The 17,541-nt window shown below is 38.7% G+C and overlaps 1 protein-coding gene across 18 annotated transcripts in view; it reads left to right on the top strand.

Moving 5' to 3' along the window:
* CCDC91 (coiled-coil domain containing 91) overlaps positions 1-17,541 on the top strand; it is a 163,445-nt gene that overhangs the window by 110,279 nt on the left and 35,625 nt on the right. For 17 of the 18 annotated variants that reach the window (XM_035550913.2, XM_035550925.2, XM_035550922.2 and 14 more), the window contains 3 exons: positions 1,880-1,972; positions 2,146-2,214; positions 3,844-4,020. The exons of the other annotated variant lie outside the window; for it this stretch is intronic. In XM_035550913.2, coding sequence (XP_035406806.1) covers positions 1,880-1,972; positions 2,146-2,214; positions 3,844-4,020 — 339 coding nt within the window. The remainder of the gene's footprint in view (positions 1-1,879; positions 1,973-2,145; positions 2,215-3,843; positions 4,021-17,541) is intronic. 18 annotated transcript variants of the gene reach the window in all.

Here is a 17,541-nt window from a genome sequence, read left to right as displayed (position 1 = left end):
ATGGGACATCCACAACTTCTCTGGGCAACCTGTTCACCACCCTCTGAGTAAAGAACTTCTTCCTAACATCCAATCTAAATCTTTCGGTTTAAAACCATTCCCCCTTGTCCTATCATTATCTACACGAGTAAAGAGTCCTTCTCCATCCTTTTTATAAGAACCCTTTAAGTATTGAAAGGCTGCAATGAGGTCTCCCCAGAGCCTTCTCTTCTCCACACTGAACATCCCCAGCTCTTACAGCCTTTCTTCATAGGAGAGGTGCTCCAGTCCTCTAATCATCTTTGTAGCCCTTCTCTGGACTCGCTCTAACAGGTGCACTTCTTTCTTGTACTGGGGGCCTCAGAGCTAGATGCAGTACTCCAAGTGGGGCCTCACAAGGGCAGAGTAGAGGGGGACAATCACCTCCCTTGACCTGCTGGCCACCCCTCTGTTGATGCAGCCCAGAATGCAGTTGGCCTTCTGGGCTGCAAGTGCACACTGCTGGCTCTTGTCGAGCTTCTCATCTACCAGAACCCCCAGATCCCTCTCCGCAGGGCTGCTCTCAGTAGGTTCTTCTCCCAGTCTATACTCATGCCTGGGATTGCCCCATCCCAGGTGCAGCACCCTGCACTTAGACTTGTTGAATCTCATTCAGTTCACGTGAGCCCACTTCTCCAGCTTGTCCAGGTCCCATTGGATGGCATCCCTTCCTTCTGTTGTATTATCTGCCCCACTCAGCTTGGTGTCACCTGCAAACTTGCTGAGGGTGCACTCGATCCCATCATCTATGTCATTGATGAAGATATTGAAAAGCACCAGTCCCAAGACAGACCCCTGAGGAACACTGCTTGTCAGCAGCCTTCACCTGGACATAGAGCCATTGACCACTACTCTCTGGTGCGACCTTCAACCTTATCCACCGAATGGTCCACCCTTCAAATCCGTATCTCTCCAGTTTAGAAATCAGGATGTCATATGGGACTGTGTCAAAAGCCTTCCAGAAGTCCAGATAGATGACATCGGTCAGTCTTCCCTTGTCAACTTATCCAGTCACTCAATCATAGAAGGCCACCAGATTGGTCAGGCGTGATTTACCTTTGTTGAAGTGATACTGGCTGTCTCAGATCACCTCCTGGTCTTGCATGTGCCTTAACATTGCTTCCAGGAGGATCTGTTCCACGATCTTGCCAGGAACAGAGGTGAGGCTCACCGGTCTGTAGTTCTCCAGGTCTTCCTTTCCACCCTTTTTAAAAACGGGAGTGATGTTTCCCTTTTTTCAGTCACTGGGGACTTCATCTGACTGCCATGACTTTTCAAATATGATGGACAGTGGTTTGGCAGCTACATCAACCAATTCCCTCAGAACCCTGGGATGGGTGTCATCAGGCCCCATAGACTTGTAGCTGTTCAGTTGCATCAGGAGGTCCCGAATCTGCTCTTCGCTTACAGCCCCCGCCTAGAAGTTCGGGGACTCGAGGGATGTGGGAAGCCTGACTGCCAGTGAAGTCTGAGGCAAGGAAGTTGTTAAGTACCTCATCCTTCTCCATTTCTGTTGTTACCAGTCCTCCATCTACATTTTTCAGAGGTGGTACACTCTCCATTTTTAAATGTAAAATGTGTGATTGTTTAGACCATCCTTATAAACTTTGTAAGAAGTGTTGCTTTATGTAGCGTTCAACTTCATTTCTAAGGAAATATTAGATAATCAGGAAGCTAATTATCATGAGTTTCTGTTGTCATCAAATCAATTAAAGTAGCACTGTATATTTCATTTAATTGAATCTAAATTTCGATATTTTTTTATAAGCAACCAGTAAACCTATGTCTCTTGGATTAATTCTTCTCATCTGTTTTTCTAGCAGACTATTGTTAAAATAATATGGATGTTTTCTCCCAGTAGCATCAGAGACTTCTTGACATTTTGGAAGCAGAGAAGGAAGTCTTATCAGAAAAGATAGAAGAAGCTTTGATGCAACAGTCGGAAAAACATAAGGTACTGCTTTTATTTACAAAAAAAGGAATCTGGTCTGCTCCGTAGAATTTGTGGGGAATGATCCTGTCACAGTTATTGACAGGAAAAGGAAGTTTTCTCAAGCAATAGACTGAAATGATTTTTAGCCACTCCTCTATTGTGTATTGCAGTTTAATTTTTCATAATATTCACAGGAAGTGCTGGACAAATGTTTGGATGAAGAAAGAGAAAGAAGTAAGGAAGCTGTGGCAGCTGCTATGAAGGTATCTCTTGTTAAGTAGTAAATGTTCATTGTAGATTATATATGTGTCATAAATGCCAAGTTCAGCAAGTCATTTCATGACCAAATTTGTCAAAAGTTATGTTCTCATCTGTGTTTAAATGAAAGTCTAGATCTAGAAAGGATTAATACATCTGCTGTATCTTATGCTTTCATAGAGATAGTCTATGTAACCTACTTTCTTCTATTTAAGTTAGCCTCTGAATTTATTTATTACAAGTCAGAATGTTGCAGTTCAGTTGTTGGTGTTACCTAAATATCTGTTTTCATGGTCTTTCAATTAACAACATCAATATCTCTTCATTTGAAGAACTAGGTGGAAGAGTCAATTGATGATCTTAAGACAGTTAGCATTGTGCCTTATTTAACTTCTGTTAAATATGGTGATTTTCAATGAGGATAGATATTTGAAATCACCTGGAAATATGAACATTTCAACAAACTAGGTTTAATTTCTAATACTGGTATAGAATCCAGTATAAAATTTCAGTTGTTTGTAATGATCTGGGAAAATGAGCAATGTATGTTAGCTAGCACAGTTGGTTAGGCTATCGTAGAATGTCATGTGTATCTTCATATGTGGTATACACATGCTGTCTGAGCACCTCTCTGAATAACATTCAGTAACACAAAAACCATATGTTAGGTGATTGATATCTAGGGGAAAAATGTGTGTATAATAAAATATCTTAATAGGGCCTTTTTATTTTTGCTTACATTTTTATTATATTTTATAAATGTCAAATAAAAAAAACCAAACAAACAGGTTCCAATGAACTACAAGAAACCATTTTATTAGTAAGTGTAGGTATTTGAGGAACCCAATATTTATTGCCATTTATAACTTTACTTGAGTAGTTCCAAGATCACCACCAAAGGACATTGCACTGACCTATAAGCTCATTAAAATGTGGAAGGGGGTTTCCAGCCAATGTTTGTTTTGACCTTCAGCCTGACATTATTTATTTGTAGATGTTATGCAATGACATATTGTCTTTCTGATAAATATATTTGTGAATGGTTCAGCACATATAGAGCTGTGCATTGTCCTTGTTACTTCAGATTCAATGTGTTTCTTCTGAAGATTTCATGTAATGTTTGAATATAAACATTGGAAAAAAAAAAAAGGTGAACAGTGTTTCTTTTAGCTTGTGTAGCTAAGGAGCTTTGGGATGGAAGACATATTTAAGTATGTTTTGGATACTTTGACAAAGACAGTGTTCAGGCTGCATTTGGACTTTGTTAAATACTTGGAGATAAGAGCCTCCTGTAGGAGGTCCATGATGTGCGATTAAATATCACCTACACTAACATGGTTTCTGCTCCATGATTTTTGTGTTCACATTAATCAAGCTAATTATGATACAGTGTATTCACTAGGTGGGGATTTAAGATCTGTGCTTGCAACTCTTTAATTCCGTAACTGCCAAGTCATTGTCCAGTGGTAATACCTGCTTAGTAGCACTGTAAGATAGACTTAAGTTCATAGTTTAGAAGTATAAATATTTGTTTCATGTCTTGCCAACTCATTAATCTCACTAAAAGAAGTAATACATATGAGTTTTGCACCCATGTTGGCTATTTTCATCATTTATTTCTGCTTCTTTTGAAGGCTGAAAAAAAAATAGTGCAGGAGGCTGTTCTGAAAGCAGTAGAGGAGGAAAGGAGAAATATGGAGAAGATTCATGAAGAAGAAAGAAAAATGTGGGAAACAGAACGTGACAGACATAAAGAGAAAATTGCCCAGGCTGTTCGAGAAGCAATGCAAGAGCAAAGAAAACATAATCAAGTTAGTACATTTTGGACCTGCTCAGTGTGCTTAATGTCTTTGTAATGTTGTGGTAGTATTTCTTGATATATTATTTATCACTGCACCTTTGTGATATTTGAAATGCACTGCAATCTTCTTGGTTTACCTTCATCTAGACTGTGTATGGAGAGAATTTGGCACATTCAGAAAATTAACTACTGTGACCTTTTCAGGCGTGTGTATTGAAATGAGATTAATTGTGCACTGTAAATGCCTGTTCTTCTCCAATGACTTCAAAACGAGCTCAAGACAACTAGCTCAGATATTGGCACCTACATTGTAGATGGTTTATGTGACTTTTGTATATACATGGAAAAGAATCACAGAATCACAGAATCACAGAATCGTCTAGGTTGGAAGAGACCTCCAAGATCATCTAGTCCAACCTCTGTCCTAACACTAACAAGACCTCCACTAAACCATATCACTAAGGACTACATCTAAACGTCTTTTAAAGACCTCCAGGGATGGCGACTCAACCACTTCCCTGGGCAGTCCATTCCAATGTCTAACAACCCTTTCAGTAAAGAAGTTCTTCCTAATATCCAACCTAAACCTCCCCTGGTGCAACTTTAGCCCATTCCCCCTCGTCCTGCCACCAGGCATGTGGGAGAAAAGACCAACCCCCACCTCTCTACAGCCTCCTTTAAGGTACCTATAGAGAGCGATGAGGTGTCCCCTGAGCCTCCTCTTCTCCAGGCTGAACAACCCCAGTTCCCTCAGCCGCTCCTCGGAAGACTTGTTCTCCAGACCCCTCACCAGCTTCGTCACCCTTCTCTGGACTCTCTCGAGCACCTCCATGTCCTTCTTGTAGCGAGGGGCCCAAAACTGAACACGGTACTCGAGGTGCGGCCTCACCAGGGCCGAGTACAGGGGGACAATCACTTCCCTAGACCTGCTGGCCACACTGCTTCTTATGCAAGCCAGGATGCTGTTGGCCTTCTTGGCCACCTGAGCACACTGCTGGCTCATATTCAGCTGCCTATCAACCCGTATTCCCAGGTCCTTCTCGGCCAGGCAGCTTTCTAGCCACTCATCTCCCAGCCTGTAGTGCTGCTTGGGGTTGTTGCGCCCCAGGTGCAGGACCCGGCACTTGGCCTTGTTGAACTTCATACAGTTGACCTCAGCCCATCGGTCCAGCCTATCCAGATCCTCCTGCAGAGCCTTCCTTCCCTCAAGCAGATCGACACGCACCTAACTTGGTGTCATCTGCAAACTTACTGAGGGTGCACTCGATCCCCTCGTCCAGGTCATCGATAAAGATATTAAAGAGGACCGGCCCCGGCACTGAGCCCTGGGGGACTCCACTAGTAACCGGCCTCCAGCTGGATTTGACTCCATTCACCACAGCTCTTTGGGCCCGGCCATCCAGCCAGTTTTTAACCCAACGAAGCGTACGCCAGTCCAAGCCACGAGCAGCCAGTTTCTTGAGGAGAATGTTGTGGGAAACAGTGTCCAAAGCCTTACTGAAGTCAAGGTAGATCACATCCACAGCCTTCCCCTCATCCACCAGGCGCATCACTTGGTCATAGAAGGAGATCAGGTTCGTCAAGCAGGACTTACCTTTCATAAACCCATGCTGACTGGGCCTGATCGCCTGGTTGCCCTTCAAGTGCCGCGTGATGACATTCAAGATAATCTGCTCCATGAGTTTCCCTGGCACTGGGGTCAAACTAACAGGCCTATAGTTCCCCGGGTCTACCCTCCGGCCCTTCTTGTAGATGGGCGTCACATTTGCTAGCCGCCAGTCGACTGGGACCTCCCCTGATAGCCAGGACTGTCGATAAATGATGGAAAGCGGCTTGGCCAGCTCCTCCGCCAGTTCACTCAGTACCCTCGGGGGGATCCCATCCGGCCCCATCGACTTGCGTACATCTAAGTGCTGTAGCAGGTCGCCAACCATTTCCTCGTGGATAGTGAGGGCCACATCCTGCTCCCCATCCCCTTCCACCAGCTCAGGGTAGTGGGTATCCAGAGAACAACTGGTCTTGCCGCTAAAGACTGGGGCAAAGAAGGCATTGAGTACCTCAGCCTTTTCCTCATCTTTTGTAACTGTTTCCCCCTCATCCAGTAAAGGATGGAGATTCTCCTTAGTCCTCCTTTTTGTGTTGATGTATTTGTAAAAATATTTTTTGTTCTCCTTAACGGCAGTAGCCAGAGTGAGCTCCAGATGAGCTTTGGCCTTTCTAATTTTATCCCTGCACAGCCTTGCAACATCCTTATAGTCCTCTTGAGTAGCCCGCCCTCTTTTCCAAAGATTATAAACCCTCCTTTTTCTCCTAAGCTTGAGCCACAACTCTCTGTTCAGCCAGGCCGGTCTAGTTCCGCACCGGCTCGTCTTTGGGCATGTGGGGACAGACCGCTCCTGAGCCATTAAGATTTCCTTCTTGAAGAGTGCCCAGCCTTCCTGGACTCCTCTGCCCTTCAGAACCTCCTCCCAAGGGACTCTGCCAACCAGTGTCCTGAACAGCTCAAAGTCAGCCCTCCGGAAGTCCAAGACAGCGGTTTTACTGGTCCCCTTCCTGACTTCGCCAAGAATAGAGAGCTGAACCATTTCGTGGTCACTCTGCCCAAGACAGCTCTCGACCACCACATCTCCCACCAGTCCGTCACTGTTTGTGAACGGAAGGTCTAGCGGGGCACCTCCCCTGGTAGGCTCTCTAACCAGCTGCGTCAGGAAGCTATCTTCCACGCTCTCCAGAAACCTCCTAGACTGCTTTCTCTGGGCTGTGTTGTGCTTCCAGGATATGTCTGGGAAGTTGAAGTCCCCCACGAGAACAAGCGCTGATGATTTTGCAACTTCTGCCAGCTGCCTGTAGAACTCCTTATCCGTCTCATCTTGGTTCGGCGGTCTGTAACAGACCCCCACCAGGATGCTTGCCTTGTTGGCCTTCCCGCTGATCCTAACCCAAGGAGACTCAACCTTATCATTCCCAGCCTCAAGTTCCACAACATCAAAACACTCTCTAATATAGAGAGCCACACCACCACCCCTTCTGTGCTGCCTGTCCCTTCTGAAGAGCCTATAGCCAGGCATTGCAGCACTCCAGTCATGAGAGTGGTCCCACCACGTTTCCGTGATGGCAACCAAGTCATAGCCTTCCTGCTGCACGATGGCTTCCAGCTCCTCTTGTTTGTTACCCATGCTGCATGCATTAGTGTAGATGCACTTCAGTTGGGCCATTGCCTTCTCCCCCGGCCTTGCCATTGTTCCCCCTGGTACAGCTCCAACAAGACTTATTTCAGCCCCGTCCCCCTACTTTCCTAGTTTAAAGCCCTCTCAACGAGCCCTGCCAGCTCCTCGGCTAGGATCCGTTTTCCCCTTGGAGACAGGGACCCGTCTGCGGTCACCAGGCCGGGTGCCGAGTAAAGCGCCCCATGGTCAAAAAACCCAAAATTTCTGTGTTGGCACCAGCCTCTGAGCCACGTGTTAATCAGGTGGGCTTTCTGTGTCCTCTCAGTACCCCTCCCTGCCAAGAAGGGGGCAGAAGTTACGTCTATTCCTTATTATCATGGAATTCCATTGTCTCTCTTAGAAAAAGATGTTTTTCTAAGACAAAAAATTGAGCAGGTACAAAATAAAGAGGGTTATCAAAATTGGAAACCTAAAACATTAACAAGCCAGAAGTGTTTCTAGAAGTGTTTCTAGAGTTATTTCTTAGAGAGGTGCTACTGTAGGGACAATTGTATATCACAACACAAATTAAGAAAGACATTCCCTCTCAATTGCCAGTATTGTATTTAACTGGACATCAGGAATTACAAATTAAGTATATTACAATAGCAGCTAAATTACTCTTCCAAAAGTTAATTTTGTAGTTTCTGCTGTTGGAAATATTTGGGGGAACAGTCTGTTTTGTTGGTGGCCTACTTGTTGAAAATTCTTCAGATATATTGAAGATATTGAAACATATTAAAGATATGTTTTATACAGATGTTAGAATTATATGTTGCTGTATTTTTTAATTAACAAGGTCTCCTGAATAGCAACAACAACAACTAGTTTTGAATTTGAAGTAAACAGAAGTAAAATAGCATATCATACTCTTTGGAAACAGATCCCTTTCCAGTATTTAACAGAACTTTACATTTCCCTTTCAAGTATTTAACAGAAATATTCATCTCATACCTAACTAAATTCAGCAAGTTATCCTTTGGTGCAAAGCCATTATTATACTCTGCATCTGTGTTGCTTACATTTCTAGTGTAAATAAAATGACTTTACTTTGTATGTAGCCGGTTTAGTTTTTTGAATGTAAAGTTATCAACAGATAAGATGTCGGTTTTCAAGGTAGTAATTTAGCTATAATGATAATCCTTCAAGCACTCAAGCTCTTTACAACAAAAAGATAAGCAGGTGACTTCAAAGCTAAATTTAAACTAAGAAGCATTGCTCATGATTTTGTTACAATAGGAATCATTTAGACTACCCAGAATAAGAATCGTTAACAGTGGTGTAGAGGAGCTGTTAACAGAAAGTCTCCCTTATGAGCAATAAAGTAGTTGTGTACTACAGTAAAGAAAAAGACTGCAGTTTTATAGCATGTGGAATTTGAAGAGATTAATAGGAGGAGGAATTAACAATGTGCTATTAATTTCATGTGCTGTTTAGTGATGTCCCTAAGGCAGATAATTCTGTGTCCTGTAATTTACTGTGGAAATCTGTGTGTCTTGAACAAAACCTACTGTCTATAGAATAAGAAGTTTAAGGAGGGTTCTGAGGTATCCTGAACATTTTTGGGTGAATGGGTCCCATGGCTGGTTGTGTGAGGTCAGCCAAGGATCTATTTTTATGGATTTGGGGAGCATGTAAAATGTCTTGAGGATGGGAGAGTGGAGGAATAAGTTAATGTAATGACTCAGGCTAGGTTTATATTCCCTGTGGAATGTTCTGCTGGACTTTCTTCTTGGTTTTGATATGCCTTTAAAGTTATCACAGGGCAGGATAATGTTAGTAATTTAGTGTGGATTAATGCATTCTTTCAGATAAAATCTTAAGTATACTGTGATATCACTGCTTTTCTGAGGAAGAAATTCAGGCCCTCAAAAGGGCAGTTTTTTTCAGATTAGGATGCTACCTGATCAAATGATTGATGGTATTGGAGTATTGGAGTATAATGTTCTTATTATGATGCTGAGTTATTGGGGAACGTTGTGATTAATTCTTCTTTACTAAATATCTTGCTCTTGATGTGGCATTAGTTAATTCAATTTTTTAATACTGAGTAGCTCTGACAACTTTGATAGTAACAGGAATGATTTCTCTTAGTTACAATATATGATGATTTCTCCTTTGAACTAGGTTCATTTTTCAAATACCCGATCTGAATACATTCACTTAAGTAAAATGCAGATTTTTCTTGAGATTTCCAAAGTTCTCTCATATAAAAATATAGTGTGTTTGAAGTTAAGCTCTTTAATCTCTGATTAATGAGTGCAAGTTCTTTAGGGAGGATGGTCTTTCACATAGAATGTTGTTTCTTACAAAAATTTTCTTGTTACCTCTACCAAGAAATGGCTTGCCTTCTTCTGTCATTACTCTTATAAACGTACTACAGCTACTAGAGATCTGTAAATCTGACAACAAAAGTCCTACAAAGCTAATGTGAAAAATCCTAAGATGTCAGATGTGACTTTGGTTTAGTGCTGAAAAACACTTGGAACTACAGACAAGCAGTTTGTCTGCTGACATTTTCTTTTTAAGCCTTGTACTCAACATATTTACACTTTTTCCTTAAGATTTTTCTTTCAAGAGATATAACTGAGCTATTCACTTTCTTGCAATTATTGTTTAAAAAACATAATCTGTCAAGTCAGCTCTGTAATTGCCAGAAGTAAAACATAGTCTAACATTTTGGACAATGAAATGTAAAATTACGGTAACATAACACTTGCCTCATTTGATTCTTCATGCTCTGTTGTATAATTCTTTGCGCTTCCTGCTTCAGATTTGTCACCAAATACTATTATTATGTTTAGTACCAAGTAATGAAACAATTGAGTTTAGATGAATGCAAGTGAACATGCAAAACAATCTCTCCTTTTGGTATTAAGCATGTAAAAATAGCTTTAGGAACATTACTGTTATTTCAAGAAAGAAAATGTTTTCTCACCAATGCATGAGTTTGGAACTTTGGAGAAATCGAGCAAGAAAAGAGAAGCCTGACTTGTTTTTAAGAAAACCATCTCCTCTTAGTTTATCTTTTTCAAATTATCACCAAAGGAAAGAATCTATGAGAAAGAAAAGATATATTTATATTTACAAGTGTCTTTTTCTTTCTTTTTTTTTTTGGTTTTATATCACATTAATACTTTTGTCATAGAAACCTAGATTAAAATTGAATTTTATTCTGTTGCAAGTTGGCTTTACTGATTTGAACAGCAACAACAAAAGTATTAATCAAGCATAGTATTAAAGAAGAGGAATTTTCCTTTGCTAATGCTGTATATCTGCAAAATTGAAAGAGAAAGACCAGAAAGGGTCGTGTAGGCTTCTGCAAATAGGTGAGACAGAATAGCTTCCAGTCATGACACACACAAGTAACTCTAGGAATGAATAATGAAAAAAGTTGAGGGCATGCAAAATTTGATAGTTATCTTCGAAATTAAAACTCATGTTAGAATCTGTGTGGTCAAATTATATCAATATTAAGTGTTTTGTTACCAAATATGCAAAGTAAAGGTAAAATTACAGTGAAAATGGCAACTAAGACATTCTTAGTTAACATTTCAGATTGATAGAACAACTTTGTCATAATGTCTTCTCCTTTTTAAAAGAAATTAGAGGATTAAAATTTCATGAATATATTTGTTTTTATGAAAGCTTTGACTGTTTCAGTGGCTTGAGGTCTTTATTTGGAGATCTGGTGTTTTTATAATAAATTGAAGATACTATTCTTTGAAGCCTTGTAACTCTGAAGGCATAAATGAGAATATTACATCACCAAGGAAATGGCCAAAGTTTTTTCTAGAATACTGTCTCCAGAGGCTGTAAGGAAAGTCCGTAAACCTGTTTCCTTTTGGTTGAGATTGGCAGCACCAGCAGGTTTTATACATGTGTTATCCAGGTGCTTAGTGCTTTTAGAAAAGATATCTTGTTTTTATTCAGAAGATGGTTCTCAGGTTTGAGGAGGGTGGGATTACATTTTAAATTGGGGAGAATAAGCTTTCATTGTTGAGAGAAGCAAGTAGTCTTTTAATTAAAGATAACATGCATTTGCACAGTTACTTCATGATCCTTTTACAGCACATTAGAAATCATTATAGGTGAGAAGTTCATATGTTTAGCAGACTAAATGTAGGCTGGAATGTCTTCAGTATTTTTATTCTATTTTTGATACATTGTATGTTTTCTTTTTGTTGTTGTTGGTTGGTTCGTTGGTTGGTTTGGGGTTTTTTGTTTTGTTTTGTTTTGTTTTTCCAGTGGTAACTTCCCTGCAGGGAGGGTTTAATCTATCTAGTTGTTCTCTGTGTCAAGAGGAATGCTTGAAATAGAAAATTCTCCCACTAGAATATATTATCTAGAATACTTTTTTGAATAAAGCAGTGGTTGCCCTGTAGATACAGAGAATCTATAAATTTGATTGAAGCTGAAGCTTTTCCTATAGAATTTAAAATTGCAATGAAGCTCCAAGTGAAAGAGACAATGATCAAAGATTATTTTCCTTCTACTTAGTTTTACTCTTTGGAAAAAAAAAAGAAAAAAAAAAGCCCAAAATTCTTTGGGGATATAATATGAGAAGATCAATACAAATTTCAATGAAGTAGGAAGGCCATGTTCAATTTATAATTAGAGGTTAATGCAGAGTAGCTATAACAGTAGCTACAGTAGCCATAACACTACCTTGCAGAGAGCTGTCTGTAGCTTTCTGTATAGTAGTGCTAAAATTTCACAGAGCTAAGTACTTAATCACATAAATGGGGTGAAATCTGAAAGAAAAAAAGATGTTAAAGACAATTTATGCATCACAATTTTGGTCTTTAAAAAATTCATTAAAAGTGAAACGAAATCTAGCAGCTAAGGGGTGAGCCTTGGATTTTCAAGTCCATGATATAGCTTGAAATTAATAACTCTCCAAAAAGCACTCAAAACAAAGAATCACCTTAGTCATTTCCTGAAGGCTTATATTTAAAATGTTATGTATAATCTACTGCAGTTTACACTGATTCTCAAGGGAAAACGAGCCTGAATTCATCATTTCCATAATCCATGCAGGAGATATACAATAGACTAAAGTGTTTTGAAGACTGCAAATAATTAGAAAGGAGGAAAAAAAAAAAAACTGTATTAAAGGAAGTAACATAAAATCTGCTTCCTCTTGGACATGAGCAAAAGCACTAAGGCAAAATGATCTTACCAGTGGGAAAGTATTTCAGGAAAACTTAGGCTGTAGTTTCATTCAGCCAAGCCACAACTGAGATATACCAATATATGAAGAAAAAATATTTTTGCATGAAATGTTAAATAAAAAGCTTGAGAAAAAAAAAAAAAAAAAAAAAAAAGCTCCCAGTAGTCTTTGCTGAGCAAATCTGCAAACATTCAAGACATTCACACTCCTGAGGGTTTCTGTGTTGTTGTTCTGTGCAAAACTGTAATTTCTATTTTATTATCTTAGAATGTCTAATATAATTTTACTGGCAAACATCCAAATACCTGAAAAAACTTGATTAGTTAAAAATTATTTTGTACTGTATGGACTTTAAAGTATGTTTAATGTTTTTCCATGAGGTTATGAGTACTAGTATAATGTCATTTCTCAGAAGGTTAAAACGGAAAATCTAGAACACACAGTGCTTAATTCTGAAAAGTTAATGGCTGCTTACCTGCTACGTTATTAAAACTTTTTTTGGTATTCATGCTCATGTGCTTAAGGTAGTGCTTCTGTTAATAGTTTTGGCAAGTCTGAATCAAATTTGTATTGAATGTCTTAGGGATTTCCACACACAGTCATATGTAAGTGAAAACATGAAAGTGCTGGCTCTATGATTAAAGAACAGGCTTTCTTTTCTATAATTGCTTAACTCAAATTATAAATAGTTGAAAATTATTATCTGTCTAAATACTTTTCTTCTCATATACTCTGCATTTGAGAAGTTTGGAAAAAAAGTAATAAACTATTTTGTCTATAAAAGTTATTTCCCACTTTAGTGTATTTTTTTATATGTGTGTGGGGGGATTGATTAGCTGTAGAATGGCCTTTCCTTAGCTGTATAATCTTAAAAACAAAACAAACCACAAATATGTTGGTGTGTGAAATCAGGACATGCATAATAAATATTTTGGAAGATAATACGAGGAAAGAAGAAAATATGTGGGGATTATGCATTCTCTCTATTTATTCTCTTTATTGTCAAGACATACTACTTTTTTGCATATAGATTCCTCAACATATTTTTTTAGGTGTCAAAACTATGGGAGTTTGCTCATTGGCACCACAGTTTCCTTATAATTTTATTTATTTATTTATTTATTTTTAAAGAAGGTTTTAAGATATTGTGGATTGTGATTGTGGTGGTTTCATCCTGATGGGCAGCTAAACTTCATCACACCACTCTCTCACTCCTCCTCCTCAAAGGAAGAGGGGGAGAAAATATGATGGACAAGGGCTCACAGGTTGAGATAAGGACAGGGAAGTCATTCATCAATTACCATCAATATACTGGTAAAGCCTGGAAAAGTCTGCTGCATGCTGACTTTAACCATGTCTGACTTCAGAAGTACTTTCTAATAGTTATAACCACAGACATTATAATTTGAGGGTAACTATTTTCTGAAAAACCACTAACGTTGCAGTCTGTGGTTGCATTTCCTAGATAAAATTTAGTACTGCCACCTGATCCTTGTGTGGAAACAAAGAATTTTCCTATAAAATTGCAAACCATTATGTGTTTTCCGTTGTTTTTTTGTAATACTGATTGAGTGCTGGTATATAAAGTACACTGTTTCTTTCTGTCTTCCTGCAGATATATGTATAGATTCTAGTTATGTGGTTGTGATTCCTAACATATGTTTGAATATGATTTGTCAATTGAGTATTTTTAAAATTTTTATTAGTTACTCTAATCTTCTAACTGATGTCAAGTATGTGTATATGAAAAGTCTTGTAAAGAAGCTACTTTTAGCTATAATTAATAATGTGGCCTTTGATTAGATATTAAAAAAAATTAAAAAAAATGAAGTGCAGTTTGTGGAGTGTTCACCCTCAGCTTCTCCTGAGAAACTGGGCTTTTTCTTTTTCTTGAATAAATTAAAACAATATTAAAAACCTCAAATAGTGCTATACCCTTTTTAGCTGAAGATGAAATAGGGGCAAATTTTTACCATTGCAACAAAAATCTAATTTAGGAAAAAGTTTAAATGTGGTTATAGCATAACAGGAAAGAGCAAAAAAATAAAAATAAAGGAAAATTAAGCACATACACTGAGAGGATGTACATGCAGTTAAGACTTTGTTGAATAGTAGCAATAGGTAATATCAGAATTTAAATCATTGTCTTATCGGTTGGTAATTTACTGTAATGAATTACAGAAAAAGAGCAAAGAAAGATGGTGGCTTTGAATGCTTAGAGGGTTTTGTTTGTTTGTTTGTGAAAGGTAGTATAGAAGAAGGAAAAACTATCACTGATTAACTCAAAGGGTAGGGCAAAAATATGTGTGTTGGCTAGGTGATTGCGTGAATTATTTATCTTACAGCAACTCGTGTCTACTTCAGTTCTCCTTCTCCAAGTGTCCTGAATGACAAATACAATATATATGCTGTGTTCAGCTGAGATAGAGGTGTACTGCATAATCACCTACTTTGGTGCCCACTGCCACCTTACAAAAATGACAGGATTGGTATTGCACAAACTGCTAATGACAACGTATATACTGCCACTTTGAGTGTCTCAAGAGACAATATGTGTTGAATGTTTGCTGAATACTTGTGTGCTTATTTTCCTGATTTACAATCTCTCTCATTAACAAATAAACTTCCTTATTGAAGCCTACATTTTGCCTTAGATGAAGTCTTGGAGATCTGTTGCTCTTTAAACCTTTCTGAAAATTAAATGGAAAGGGTAAAAGAATTTACTTTCCAGTTTGTCAATCCCACAGCAAAGCTGTCTTTTGATATCCTTGAGCCTTCTGGCGTTTTCACAGAGGCCTATGTTTGCTGGTTGTGAGCTGCAAGTAAAAGAAAGTACAAAATGAATCACCTAGTTTGGTAGTGTTGTTAGTGATTGTAGTGGCTGGTTTTTAAGACAAAAGCCTAGGAAGAAAACTGTGTTTTCTTGTATTGCTTGAATATCCTTGCCACTAAATTCAGGAGAGATGGGTAAACTCCATTGAGAAACAGACATTTAAATCATAGAGAAACAAAACCCTGTAATTCATGCTAGAGTATGGTCGGTGAAGCTTAACCTCCCAAAATGAGAAGTGTTTTGGAATATAGTCTGGTAATGATGCACTTGTCTGAATTCTTGTCTTTCACTTTTTGGAATTTTTAGGGAAGCAAAGAGGATCCTTTATATCAACACCAAGTTGGGCATGAGTGTTGATCTGCTTGAGGTAGGAAGGCTTTGCAGAGGGATTTGGATAGGCTGGACTGATGGGCCAAGGGCAAAAGTATGAGGTTCAACAAAGCTAAGTGCTGGGTCCTGCACTTGGCGCACAACAACCCTGTGCAACGCTACAGGCTGGGGGAAGAGTGATTGAAAGCTGTCTGGCAGACAGGGACCTCGGGGTATTTGTCAATAGCTGGCTGAACATGAGCCAGTAGCATGCCCAGATGGCCAGGAAGGCCAACCATCCCGGCTTGTATCAGAAATAGCATGGCCAGCAGGACTAGGGAATGATTGTCCCCCTGTACTCGGCTCTCGTGAGGCTGCAACTCAAATACTGTGTTCAGTTTGGAACCCCTCACTGCAAAAGGTGCTGGAGCATGACCAAAGAAGGGCAATGAAGCTGGTGAATGGTCTAGGAAACAAGTCTTATGAGGAGTGGCCGATGGAGGTGGGGTTGTTTATCATAGAGAAAAGGAGTCTCAGGGGAGACCTTATCACCCTCTACAATTACCTTAAAGGGGCCTATAGCGAGGTGGGGGTTAGTCTCTTCTCCCAAGCACCAAGTGATAAGACGAGGAAACAGCCTTAAGTTACTCCAGGAGAGGTTTAGGTTGGATATTAGGAAAAAATTGTTCACTGAAAGGGTTGTGAAGTATTGGAACAGGCTGCCCAGAGAAGTGTTTGAGTCACCATCCCTGGAGGTCTTCAAAGATGTGTGGATGTAGAGCTTAGGGACATGGTTTAATGGTGGACTTGACAGTGCTAGGTTAAAGGTTGGACTAGGTAAGTGTATATGATGTTAAAAAATAATATTTTGTATCATCTTTTTTCTCTTGAATTAAGTCTTGATAATGAGTAAAGACTAGCATAATTATGGTATGCTTTGTTTATTGCCTCAACAGGACTTTATACAACTTTGCTTTCACTTTTATACATAACTTCATAGACATCAGAGGCTGTTCTTAATTTTTGGAAATTGTCACTGTAAATGGAAAAGAATTATTTACATTTTTTTTAACCTTTTAATATTGCTGTAATAGAAAAAAATGCTTTCATTAATGTATCTACAGTAGTTTCTATTTTCTTGAGATTTCTTCTTTTAATAGACCTTAAGAATTTCATTGTATTTTTTATTTGGACCTTCATTCAAATATTGTTTAAGTTTCAAGTATCCTGATATTAAGGAAAGTTAACATACATTCATTATTTGTAAGTATTTTATTAATGTAGGACTTTCTGCATTATAATATATAACACCTTATCAAGTCTCTAATTTGCCTTTGAGCTTAATGGAGTAAATGACTGCATTAGTTTCCATTATAATATGAAACTTTGGGACCTTTTGACAAATTAAGCTGGCATGAGAATATAAGAACAGAATGTTTCTATAATGTGTAACTTTCTGCTACTTTTTTCTGTTAGTCATGCCAGAGTTCTTTAGTGAAAGAGACCCTTGTCTCAGGATTTTTCTTTGTAAATTGAATTAAAATATATAAATAAAAAGATGATAATCTTAGTAATCTTTCACAACTATGATTTTCAATATTTGTTGTGTTTCTGAACAGTGAGGGGTATATAGCTGCACAGTTCAAATTTGGGATTTTAGACTCTTATATGCAGCAAAAATATAGTTCTGCAGATACTATTCAGTTTTGGTTTAAAGGAGTAAAAGGATCTTATACCTCTAAAGCCTTAGCATTCCACCTGTTCTTCCAAGTGAATCCTTTCAATACCATTGAGTTCCTGCAAAAATATTTTCTGCAAAGAATTGTAAAACACCAAGAATGCGTAAGTTAGCATTCTGAGATGCTGTATTTGAAGGTGTCACTGCAGTTTGACAAATGTTTCTTAAACCAATAAAGTAAACAAAGCAATAAAATGCTTGTCATGTAAGCTCTCAAACATTTATCAAGTTATGTATTTCTCCTTATTTTAGCCATTATCCCAGTATAAATA

This window comes from Cygnus atratus, chromosome 1 (assembly GCF_013377495.2).
Source record: "Cygnus atratus isolate AKBS03 ecotype Queensland, Australia chromosome 1, CAtr_DNAZoo_HiC_assembly, whole genome shotgun sequence".
Taxonomy (NCBI): Eukaryota; Metazoa; Chordata; class Aves; order Anseriformes; family Anatidae; genus Cygnus; species Cygnus atratus.
The sequence above is the reverse complement of the archived record's forward strand: the minus strand, read 5'-3'. Positions and strand labels throughout refer to the sequence as shown.